The sequence below is a fragment of the Anomaloglossus baeobatrachus genome, chromosome 1 (assembly GCF_048569485.1).
Source record: "Anomaloglossus baeobatrachus isolate aAnoBae1 chromosome 1, aAnoBae1.hap1, whole genome shotgun sequence".
In the NCBI taxonomy this organism is placed as follows: domain Eukaryota; kingdom Metazoa; phylum Chordata; class Amphibia; order Anura; family Aromobatidae; genus Anomaloglossus; species Anomaloglossus baeobatrachus.
Genome location: NC_134353.1, coordinates 842,024,615 through 842,037,547, shown reverse-complemented (window position 1 = coordinate 842,037,547; position 12,933 = coordinate 842,024,615). Strand labels below are relative to the sequence as shown.

The 12,933-nt window shown below is 56.7% G+C and overlaps 1 protein-coding gene across 4 annotated transcripts in view; it reads right to left on the bottom strand.

The window, feature by feature from the left end:
* Nucleotides 1-11,759, bottom strand: part of SSBP2 (single stranded DNA binding protein 2) — a 268,346-nt gene extending 256,587 nt beyond the window's left edge. For 2 of the 4 annotated variants that reach the window (XM_075325139.1, XM_075325140.1), the window contains exon 1: nt 11,617-11,758. In XM_075325139.1, coding sequence (XP_075181254.1) covers nt 11,617-11,672 — 56 coding nt within the window. In that variant the 5' untranslated portion in view covers nt 11,673-11,758. Of the gene's footprint in view, nt 1-11,616 lie in introns of all 4 variants that reach the window. The other 2 variants (XM_075325138.1, XM_075325141.1) reach the window with 2 other exon arrangements.
* Between the last annotated feature and the right edge of the window lie 1,174 nt (nt 11,760-12,933).

Here is a 12,933-nt window from a genome sequence, read left to right as displayed (position 1 = left end):
ACACATAGCCTTAAGAGATAAACCTGCCAATTTCAAAGGACTGGGGAAAATACGGTGACCATCTACTGTGTACAGGAGCTGCCAATATACCTTACATGTATCACGGGAAATAATGACTGGATGGTTGGAAATCAACCCCCCAATTCTTTTGTTGGTAAGGACTCGGAGATGAGTTTGCCAGCAGAGATCCGGCTGTCAATCAACATGACATCAGCAGTGACGCCCCCATCAACAGAGCAGAGCGGAAGAGAAGAAGCTGCTCTGTCCACAGCGCAACATCAGCAGTGATGCCCTATCAACAGAACGGAGGAAAAGAAGCTGCTCTGTCCACAGTACGACAACATCATCAGTGACGCCTCATCGACAGAACGGAGCATAAGAGAAGAAGCTGCTCTGTCCACAGTACGACAACATCATCAGTGACGCCTCATCGACAGAACGGAGCATAAGAGAAGAAGCTGCTCTGTCCACAGTACCACAACATCATCAGTGACGCCTCATCGACAGAACGGAGCATAAGAGAAGAAGCTGCTCTGTCCACAGTACCACAACATCATCAGTGACGCCTCATCGACAGAACGGAGCAGAAGAGAAGAAGCTGCTCTGTCCACAGTACGACAATATCATCAGTGACACCTCATCGACAGAACGGAGCATAAGAGAAGAAGCTGCTCTGTCCACAGTACGACAACATCATCAGTGACGCCTCATCGACAGAACGGAGCATAAGAGAAGAAGCTGCTCTGTCCACAGTACGACAATATCATCAGTGACGCCTCATCGACAGAACGGAGCAGAAGAGAAGAAGCTGCTCTGTCCACAGTACAACAACATCATCAGTGACGCCTCATCAACAGAACGGAGCATAAGAGAAGAAGCTGCTCTGTCCACAGTACAACAACATCATCAGTGACGCCTCATCGACAGAACAGAGCAGAAGAGAAGAAGCTGCTCTGTCCACAGTACGACAACATCATCAGTGACGCCTCATCGACAGAACGGAGCATAAGAGAAGAAGCTGCTCTGTCCACAGTACGACAATATCATCAGTGACGCCTCATCGACAGAACGGAGCATAAGAGAAGAAGCTGCTCTGTCCACAGTACGACAACATCATCAGTGACGCCTCATCGACAGAACGGAGCAGAAGAGAAGAAGCTGCTCTGTCCACAGTACGACAATATCATCAGTGACGCCTCATCGACAGAACGGAGCATAGGAAAAGAAGCTGCTCTGTCCACAGTACAACAACATCATCAGTGACGCCTCATCGACAGAACGGAGCATAAGAGAAGAAGCTGCTCTGTCCACAGTACGACAATATCATCAGTGACGCCTCATCGACAGAACGGAGCATAAGAGAAGAAGCTGCTCTGTCCACAGTACAACAACATCATCAGTGACGCCTCATCGACAGTACGGAGCATAAAGAGAAGAAGCTGCTCTGTCCACAGTACGACAATATCATCAGTGACGCCTCATCGACAGAACGGAGCATAGGAAAAGAAGCTGCTCTGTCCACAGTACAACAACATCATCAGTGACGCCTCATCGACAGAACGGAGCATAAGAGAAGAAGCTGCTCTGTCCACAGTACGACAACATCATCAGTGACGCCTCATCGACAGAACGGAGCATAAGAGAAGAAGCTGCTCTGTCCACAGTACGACAATATCATCAGTGACGCCTCATCGACAGAACGGAGCATAGGAAAAGAAGCTGCTCTGTCCACAGTACGACAATATCATCAGTGACGCCTCATCGACAGAACGGAGCATAAGAGAAGAAGCTGCTCTGTCCACAGTACGACAATATCATCAGTGACGCCTCATCGACAGAACGGAGCAGAAGAGAAGAAGCTGCTCTGTCCACAGTACGACAACATCATCAGTGACGCCTCATCGACAGAACGGAGCAGAAGAGAAGAAGCTGCTCTGTCCACAGTACGACAATATCATCAGTGACGCCTCATCGACAGAACGGAGCATAGGAAAAGAAGCTGCTCTGTCCACAGTACAACAACATCATCAGTGACGCCTCATCGACAGAACGGAGCATAAGAGAAGAAGCTGCTCTGTCCACAGTACGACAATATCATCAGTGACGCCTCATCGACAGAACGGAGCATAAGAGAAGAAGCTGCTCTGTCCACAGTACCACAACATCATCAGTGACGCCTCATCGACAGAACGGAGCATAGGAAAAGAAGCTGCTCTGTCCACAGTACAACAACATCATCAGTGACGCCTCATCGACAGAACGGAGCATAAGAGAAGAAGCTGCTCTGTCCACAGTACGACAACATCATCAGTGACGCCTCATCGACAGAACGGAGCATAAGAGAAGAAGCTGCTCTGTCCACAGTACGACAATATCATCAGTGACGCCTCATCGACAGAACGGAGCATAGGAAAAGAAGCTGCTCTGTCCACAGTACGACAATATCATCAGTGACGCCTCATCGACAGAACGGAGCATAAGAGAAGAAGCTGCTCTGTCCACAGTACGACAATATCATCAGTGACGCCTCATCGACAGAACGGAGCAGAAGAGAAGAAGCTGCTCTGTCCACAGTACGACAACATCATCAGTGACGCCTCATCGACAGAACGGAGCAGAAGAGAAGAAGCTGCTCTGTCCACAGTACGACAATATCATCAGTGACGCCTCATCGACAGAACGGAGCATAGGAAAAGAAGCTGCTCTGTCCACAGTACAACAACATCATCAGTGACGCCTCATCGACAGAACGGAGCATAAGAGAAGAAGCTGCTCTGTCCACAGTACGACAATATCATCAGTGACGCCTCATCGACAGAACGGAGCATAAGAGAAGAAGCTGCTCTCTCCACAGTACGACAATATCATCAGTGACGCCTCATCGACAGAACGGAGCAGAAGAGAAGAAGCTGCTCTGTCCACAGTACGACAACATCATCAGTGACGCCTCATCGACAGAACAGAGCATAAGAGAAGAAGCTGCTCTGTCCACAGTACGACAATATCATCAGTGACGCCTCATCGACAGAACGGAGCAGAAGAGAAGAAGCTGCTCTGTCCACAGTACGACAATATCATCAGTGACGCCTCATCGACAGAACGGAGCATAGGAAAAGAAGCTGCTCTGTCCACAGTACAACAACATCATCAGTGACGCCTCATCGACAGAACGGAGCAGAAGAGAAGAAGCTGCTCTGTCCACAGTACGACAACATCAGTGACGCCTCATCGACAGAACGGAGCATAGGAAAAGAAGCTGCTCTGTCCACAGTACAACAACATCATCAGTGACGCCTCATCGACAGAACGGAGCATAAGAGAAGAAGCTGCTCTGTCCACAGTACAACAATATCATCAGTGACGCCTCATCGACAGAACGGAGCATAAGAGAAGAAGCTGCTCTGTCCACAGTACGACAACATCATCAGTGACGCCTCATCGACAGAACGGAGCATAAGAGAAGCTGCTGCTCTGTCCACAGTACAACAACATCATCAGTGACGCCTCATCGACAGAACGGAGCAGAAGAGAAGAAGCTGCTCTGTCCACAGTACGACAATATCATCAGTGACGCCTCATCGACAGAACGGAGCAGAAGAGAAGAAGCTGCTCTGTCCACAGTACGACAATATCATCAGTGACGCCTCATCGACAGAACGGAGCATAGGAAAAGAAGCTGCTCTGTCCACAGTACAACAACATCATCAGTGACGCCTCATCGACAGAACGGAGCAGAAGAGAAGAAGCTGCTCTGTCCACAGTACGACAACATCAGTGACGCCTCATCGACAGAACGGAGCATAGGAAAAGAAGCTGCTCTGTCCACAGTACAACAACATCATCAGTGACGCCTCATCGACAGAACGGAGCATAAGAGAAGAAGCTGCTCTGTCCACAGTACAACAATATCATCAGTGACGCCTCATCGACAGAACGGAGCATAAGAGAAGAAGCTGCTCTGTCCACAGTACGACAACATCATCAGTGACGCCTCATCGACAGAACGGAGCATAAGAGAAGAAGCTGCTCTGTCCACAGTACGACAATATCATCAGTGACGCCTCATCGACAGAACGGAGCATAGGAAAAGAAGCTGCTCTGTCCACAGTACAACAACATCATCAGTGACGCCTCATCGACAGAACGGAGCATAAGAGAAGAAGCTGCTCTGTCCACAGTACGACAACATCATCAGTGACGCCTCATCGACAGAACGGAGCATAAGAGAAGAAGCTGCTCTGTCCACAGTACCACAACATCATCAGTGACGCCTCATCGACAGAACGGAGCATAAGAGAAGAAGCTGCTCTGTCCACAGTACAACAACATCATCAGTGACGCCTCATCGACAGAACGGAGCATAGGAAAAGAAGCTGCTCTGTCCACAGTACGACAATATCATCAGTGACGCCTCATCGACAGAACGGAGCATAAGAGAAGAAGCTGCTCTGTCCACAGTACAACAACATCATCAGTGACGCCTCATCGACAGAACGGAGCATAAGAGAAGAAGCTGCTCTGTCCACATGAGATCAAATGACACAGGACAGTCAGTGCCTGAGCCGGCAGAGATGTCACAGGGCAAAACAGGCATAGTTGGCTACTACGTGCAGCAAGGTTCTTAGCCTCATCATGAAAAAAAAAAAAAAAATCTTGAATCCCTCTTTAAATATTATTGCAAGCTTGAATCCCTGATGACAACCACTGCTGAGACCTTAGAACCCAGCGGGGAAATAAAGCGTTACATGGCTCCCATCGCAGGCCCTCCATATAAAACATGGATGTTCTGGGTCCACCCTTTGAAACTACTATTCACTGTGGCCAGCAGATGATGATCGAGAACAGGGGGCGCGTGTTTCCTAAGGGGGAGGCTTCACCCACACAACTCAATTCAAACTACTTATAGCGTCCGACAGGGACGTAGCCCCCATAAATCTCACACCTGCCCCTCAGATCTTACTTATGCAGAGAATCTACTTTATTGGATAAGGGACTTGGGACTGAATGGACAACATGCGACTAATTTCAGGGTAAATTCAGCTTTGGGGGTGACAGACGCCCCTTAGCTTACAAGACCTTAATAAGAGATCTGTGATTTCTGATTTTCTTACAGATTACACTTTTTATACTTGTGACCACATCGGAGCCGCTCCGGCCATGTGCGCCTCACGATGGGCTCATTCACCGGGCAGAGCCGTGTGCGGCCGCACGCAGAGTCCCACCGCCCGGACTATCATTTTCTCAGTGTGTCTCATCAATAACAAAATAACAGTTCTACCAAAAGTCGCTGAGAAGCAAATTGGAAAGTGATAAGCGGTAATGGCCGCACTTCCGGGGGTCACTTTCACAAAAATACAAAAATGCCAAAATACCAAATTATTTTCACTTTTACATTCAACTCTACAATTTTAGATGGAAAAACTTCTCCAAATGTATTAGAGGGGTGTGCCCACCCCATGGCAAATCCACAAACAGACCCTGAGGTATGTGCACAACAGGTGTGCCCCCACCCACCCCCCGCAAGCCGACCTCCACGACAGGGGTCTGCTCCCCCAGCAGGCCTTCCCCTCCCCTCCCCTCCCCCCCAGCCTGGTGAGGCACCCTCCACAACAAGCGCCCACCCATTCCCCCAGCCTGGTGAGGCACCCTCCACAACAAGCGCCCACCCATTCCCCCAGCCTGGTGAGGCACCCTCCACAACAAGCGCCCACCCATTCCCCCAGCCTGGTGAGGCACCCTCCACAACAAGCGCCCACCCATTCCCCCAGCCTAGTGAGGCACCCTCCACAACAAGCGCCCACCCATTCCCCCAGCCTAGTGAGGCACCCTCCACAACAAGCGCCCACCCATTCCCCCAGCCTAGTGAGGCACCCTCCACAACAAGCGCCCACCCGTTCCCCCAGCCTAGTGAGGCACCCTCCACAACAAGCGCCCACCCGTTCCCCCAGCCTAGTGAGGCACCCTCCACAACAAGCGCCCACCCGTTCCCCCAGCCTAGTGAGGCACCCTCCACAACAAGCGCCCACCCGTTCCCCCAGCCTAGTGAGGCACCCTCCACAACAAGCGCCCACCCGTTCCCCCAGCCTAGTGAGGCACCCTCCACAACAAGCGCCCACCCGTTCCCCCAGCCTAGTGAGGCACCCTCCACAACAAGCGCCCACCCGTTCCCCCAGCCTAGTGAGGCACCCTCCACAACAAGCGCCCACCCGTTCCCCCAGCCTAGTTAGGCACCCTCCACAACAAGCGCCCACCCATTCCCCCAGCCTAGTGAGGCACCCTCCACAACAAGCGCCCACCCGTTCCCCCAGCCTAGTGAGGCACCCTCCACAACAAGCGCCCACCCGTTCCCCCAGCCTAGTGAGGCACCCTCCACAACAAGCGCCCACCCGTTCCCCCAGCCTAGTGAGGCACCCTCCACAACAAGCGCCCACCCGTTCCCCCAGCCTAGTGAGGCACCCTCCACAACAAGCGCCCACCCGTTCCCCCAGCCTAGTGAGGCACCCTCCACAACAAGCGCCCACCCATTCCCCCAGCCTAGTGAGGCACCCTCCACAACAAGCGCCCACCCGTTCCCCCAGCCTAGTGAGGCACCCTCCACAACAAGCGCCCACCCGTTCCCCCAGCCTAGTTAGGCACCCTCCACAACAAGCGCCCACCCGTTCCCCCAGCCTAGTGAGGCACCCTCCACAACAAGCGCCCACCCGTTCCCCCAGCCTAGTGAGGCACCCTCCACAACAAGCGCCCACCCGTTCCCCCAGCCTAGTGAGGCACCCTCCACAACAAGCGCCCACCCGTTCCCCCAGCCTAGTGAGGCACCCTCCACAACAAGCGCCCACCCGTTCCCCCAGCCTAGTGAGGCACCCTCCACAACAAGCGCCCACCCGTTCCCCCAGCCTAGTGAGGCACCCTCCACAACAAGCGCCCACCCGTTCCCCCAGCCTAGTGAGGCACCCTCCACAACAAGCGCCCACCCGTTCCCCCAGCCTAGTGAGGCACCCTCCACAACAAGCGCCCACCCGTTCCCCCAGCCTAGTGAGGCACCCTCCACAACAAGCGCCCACCCATTCCCCCAGCCTAGTGAGGCACCCTCCACAACAAGCGCCCACCCGTTCCCCCAGGCTAGTGAGGCACCCTCCACAACAAGCGCCCACCTGTTCCCCCAGCCTAGTGAGGCACCCTCCACAACAAGCGCCCACCCGTTCCGCCAGCCTAGTGAGGCACCCTCCACAAGCGCCCACCCGTTCCCCCAGCCTAGTGAGGCACCCTCCACAACAAGCGCCCACCCGTTCCCCCAGCCTAGTGAGGCACCCTCCACAACAAGCGCCCACCCGTTCCCCCAGCCTAGTGAGGCACCCTCCACAACAAGCGCCCACCCGTTCCCCCAGCCTAGTGAGGCACCCTCCACAACAAGCGCCCACCCGTTCCCCCAGCCTAGTGAGGCACCCTCCACAACAAGCGCCCACCCGTTCCCCCAGCCTAGTGAGGCACCCTCCACAACAAGCGCCCACCCGTTCCCCCAGCCTAGTGAGGCACCCTCCACAACAAGCGCCCACCCGTTCCCCCAGCCTAGTGAGGCACCCTCCACAACAAGCGCCCACCCGTTCCCCCAGCCTAGTGAGGCACCCTCCACAACAAGCGCCCACCCGTTCCCCCAGCCTAGTGAGGCACCCTCCACAACAAGCGCCCACCCATTCCCCCAGCCTAGTGAGGCACCCTCCACAACAAGCGCCCACCCGTTCCCCCAGGCTAGTGAGGCACCCTCCACAACAAGCGCCCACCTGTTCCCCCAGCCTAGTGAGGCACCCTCCACAACAAGCGCCCACCCGTTCCGCCAGCCTAGTGAGGCACCCTCCACAAGCGCCCACCCGTTCCCCCAGCCTAGTGAGGCACCCTCCACAACAAGCGCCCACCTCTTACCCCAAGCCTCGTGAGGCAACCACTACAACTGGCGTCACTACTCCAGCCTGGTGAGGCAACTTCCAAAACAGATGTCCCCCTCCCAGCCTGGTGCGACAAACTCCACAACAAGCGCCCACCTCTTCCCCCAGCTTGGTGAGGCAACCTCCAAAACCAGTGTCACTACTCCAGCCTGGTTTGGCGACCTCCACAAAAGGCACTCGCCCTTCCCCCAGCCTGGAGACACAACCTCCATAACAGGGGTCCCCTTCCACCAGTCTGGTGAGGTGATCTGCGTAACAGAAGCCCACCCCTTCCACCAGCCTGGTGAGGTGACCTGCAGAACCGATGTCACTGCTCCAGCCTGGTGAGGCAACCACCACAACAGGCGCCCATCCCCCTCTGCAGCTCACAAGCTGTTTTGGCTCTGGCACCTCATGCTTAGTGGAGCCCCCTCCTGTACATCAGAAGTTGACACAAATGACAGTGAAACCTTTCCCCAATGAAATAGTAGAGAATGTTTCCTCTCCCCACTGAGATGTAGGGTAGAGTGTTGATCAGGTTATAGCTTCTCTTAAAGGGAATTTGTCACCAGGTTTTTGCTCCCCCATCTGAGAGCAGCATAATGTAGAGACAGAGACCCCGATTCCAGTGATGTGTCACTTACTGAGTTGTTTGCTGTTATTTTGTTAAAATCAATATTTCTCTGCTGCAGATCTAGCAGTTATACAAAACTCATGAATGTGCTGGACTACCTGCAGCACGCCAAGTAGTCCTGTAATGATAATCTACTGCTGATTAATATCTAGTTATTTTATCAAAACTACACTAAGCAGCTCAGTAAATGACACATCGCTGGAATCAGGGTCTCTGCTCCTACATTATGCTGCTCTTAGATTAGGTGGCAAAAACCTAGTGACAAATTCCCTTTAAAGGCACTGCACTCTGCTAAGCCATTATTTTATGATTTGTGTGGTCCTAACCGATTCTGGGGGTGAAGTCACTGCAGATTTGTGGCCCCTTTACTGCTCCCGGACACCTGCCCCCAGTCATTGATAATATGCCCCTACAGGAACATTAGGCAGTGGCTGTCCTTGGTAGTTTGCTTACTGGAAACCATCAGCAAGTTGGTTGCCTGTCCATATATTATGGTCAGCTTCTATAACTACATCTGGAGCCGTCCATCTGGACAGAGCTGTGGGTAGTTCTCCTGCATGGGGGGGGGGGGGGGGCCGTCAGTGTGCAGGGATGGGGGACACAGAAGGGTGGGTGTCCCACCGATACTACAGTGAGGCAAGAGCCAAGAAGTGAGCCATCACTTTCTGAGATGGGAATACATATATACTGAGCCGGGCTGCGCAGGTGGCCAGCCCACTGACGGTTTCCTGGTAGCAGAGTGCAGGCAGCTCTGGGGGTCTGCAGTGTGCTGTGCTCCGGGCTGGATACAGTCAGTGGGGGCTTCAATGCTCAGCACAAAAGGGGAAGGCAAAATCCACAACAAGTAATGGCCAAAACAACAGACATACTGCTGCACGGAGAAAGTCAGGAGACGTCCAAATAAGAAACAGGACAGGGCTGAGGAGCCGGCACAGGGAGATGCTGCTCTCTGGGATCAGCCTTCACAGGACCCGGCTCCTGCCCCTATGAGAGGCGCAGAGGACTGGGAGAAGAGCCGGATGGGGCAGCTAGGGGGTCACCGCCGGATGGGGCAGCTAGGGGGTCACCGCCGGATGGGGCAGCTAGGGGGTCACCGCCGGATGGGGCAGCTAGGGGGTCACCGCCGGATGGGGCAGCTGGGGTCACCGCCGGATGGGGCAGCTAGGGGGTCACCGCCGGATGGGGCAGCTAGGGGGTCACCGCCGGATGGGGCAGCTAGGGGGTCACCGCCGGATGGGGCAGCTAGGGGGTCACCGCCGGATGGGGCAGCTAGGGGGTCACCGCCGGATGGGGCAGCTAGGGGGTCACCGCCGGATGGGGCAGCTAGGGGGTCACCGCCGGATGGGGCAGGTAGTGTCACCGCCGGATGGGGCAGGTAGGGTCACCGCCGGATGGGGCAGGTAGGGTCACCGCCGGATGGGGCAGTTAGTGTGTCACCGCCGGATGGGGCAGGTAGGGTCACCGCCGGATGGGGCAGGTAGGGTCACCGCCGGATGGGGCAGTTAGTGTGTCACCGCCGGATGGGGCAGGTAGGGTCACCGCCGGATGGGGCAGGTAGGGTCACCGCCGGATGGGGCAGGTAGGGTCACCGCCGGATGGGGCAGGTAGGGTCACCGCCGGATGGGGCAGGTAGGGTCACCGCCGGATGGGGCAGGTAGGGTCACCGCCGGATGGGGCAGGTAGGGTCACCGCCGGATGGGGCAGGTAGGGTCACCGCCGGATGGGGCAGGTAGGGTCACCGCCGGATGGGGCAGGTAGGGTCACCGCCGGATGGGGCAGGTAGGGTCACCGCCGGATGGGGCAGGTAGGGTCACCGCCGGATGGGGCAGGTAGGGTCACCGCCGGATGGGGCAGGTAGGGTCACCGCCGGATGGGGCAGGTAGGGTCACCGCCGGATGGGGCAGGTAGGGTCACCGCCGGATGGGGCAGGTAGTGTCACCGCCGGATGGGGCAGGTAGTGTCACCGCCGGATGGGGCAGGTAGGGTCACCGCCGGATGGGGCAGGTAGGGTCACCGCCGGATGGGGCAGGTAGGGTCACCGCCGGATGGGGCAGGTAGGGTCACCGCCGGATGGGGCAGGTAGGGTCACCGCCGGATGGGGCAGGTAGTGTCACCGCCGGATGGGGCAGGTAGGGTCACCGCCGGATGGGGCAGGTAGGGTCACCGCCGGATGGGGCAGGTAGGGTCACCGCCGGATGGGGCAGGTAGGGTCACCGCCGGATGGGGCAGGTAGAGTCACCGCCGGATGGGGCAGGTAGGGTCACCGCCGGATGGGGCAGGTAGTGTCACCGCCGGATGGGGCAGGTAGTGTCACCGCCGGATGGGGCAGGTAGTGTCACCGCCGGATGGGGCAGGTAGGGTCACCGCCGGATGGGGCAGGTAGTGTCACCGCCGGATGGGGCAGGTAGGGTCACCGCCGGATGGGGCAGGTAGGGTCACCGCCGGATGGGGCAGGTAGGGTCACCGCCGGATGGGGCAGGTAGGGTCACCGCCGGATGGGGCAGGTAGAGTCACCGCCGGATGGGGCAGGTAGGGTCACCGCCGGATGGGGCAGGTAGTGTCACCGCCGGATGGGGCAGGTAGAGTCACCGCCGGATGGGGCAGGTAGGGTCACCGCCGGATGGGGCAGGTAGAGTCACCGCCTGCCGCTCTGCCGCACAGAGGGGACTTGTGCCAGGGGACCGGCGCTCCGGACGGGACCTTCTCCCATCACCAGCCCCGGGGACAGGGGCGATCCGGGGAGTTGTGTCGCATGCACGGTGTCGCACGATGCCGGGACGGTCGCGCACTCCGCCGGGGACTGGGGACAGTGCGGCTTTTTATGAACACTCAATCATTTCAGCATTTTCCCCCTGCGACAAAAGTTTTCCAGCGGACGCCGCGGTGGTCCGTCAGAGCGGAGCCGGTGTCCGGCGGGTGGAGGCCGGCACTGCAGGCTGCGCTCCCGGCTCCCACCTCTGCCCCAAACTTACTTTCCCTGCCCGGTGATCCCGCGCGCACACCCGGGGGGAGAAGTTGGGGAGCCCCCGCCGCCCGCCCCCGGCCCCGGCTGGCCGCACTTACTTCTCCCGGGCCTGGCTGTCGGACGGTACGCTGTTACTCTTGCCTTTGGCGTACATGCTTGCAGAAAGCTCCGATTGTCACACACCTGTCAGCCGATCACAGCCTCCCCAGGAACAACCCCGTCACCATGGCGACACCAGCAGCGCCCACCCTGATAGGCCCGCCCGCCGGCCGGCCCCGCCTCTTCGCCATAGCAACCAGTTTGATCGACGTGCTCTTCTCCCTCCTCCTCGTCCTCCCCCCGCCCCGTCCTCCCTCCTCCCGTCCTCCCCCCGCCCCGTCCTCCCTCCGCCCCCCGCCCCGTCCTCCCTCCTCCCCCTCAGCAGGACGGGCTCGGAGCGGCGCACACAGGCTGCCGCTGCCTCCTCCTCCGCCTCCTTCTTCTCCTTTCCTCGGAGCTGGGGGGGAGGAGGGGGGATTTGAAACCGTTCTAGAAGGATTTTTAAACAACTGGCTGTTCCGTGTGCCGCGCTGCCCGCCCGCCGCTGCCGGGAGAGCGCTCACAGGAGGGGGCCGGGCGGGAGCAAAGCGCGGACTGGATCCGCCGCTCGCAGGGACAGCAGCACACGGAGCGGCACCGAGCTCAGCACGGTCTGTGGGGGCGCCACAGCCGGCCCTGATAGCAAACCTAATGGAGTGATTCCAGGGGCTTCTCAGGGGGAGAAACTGCAGAGTGACCCCAGACCAGTGACCGAGGGTACGAGTATGATGGCGGAGACCAACCCCAGATACAGGAGGCCTCAGCAGATCACTGGGAATCACTATACAAAGACCAACACTGATGTAACCGCCAAACAGTGACACCAACACTTATATTACTGCCATACAGTGACACCAACACATATTACTGCTATACAGTGACACCAACACTGATATTACTGCCATACAGTGACACCAACACATATTACTGCCATACAGTGACACCAACACTGATATTACCGCCATACAGTGACACCAACACTGATATTACCGCCATACAGTGACACCAACACTGATATTACCGCCATACAGTGACACCAGCACTGATATTACCGCCATACAGTGACACCAGCACTGATATTACCTCCATACAGTGACACCAACACTGATATTACCGCCATACAGTGACACCAACACATATTACTGCTATACAGTGACACCAACACTGATATTACCGCCATACAGTGACACCAACACATATTACTGCTATACAGTGACACCAACACTGATATTACCGCCATACAGTGACACCAACACTGATATTACCTCCATACAGTGACACCAACACTGATATTACCGCCACACAGTGACGCCAACACTGATATTACTGCCATACAG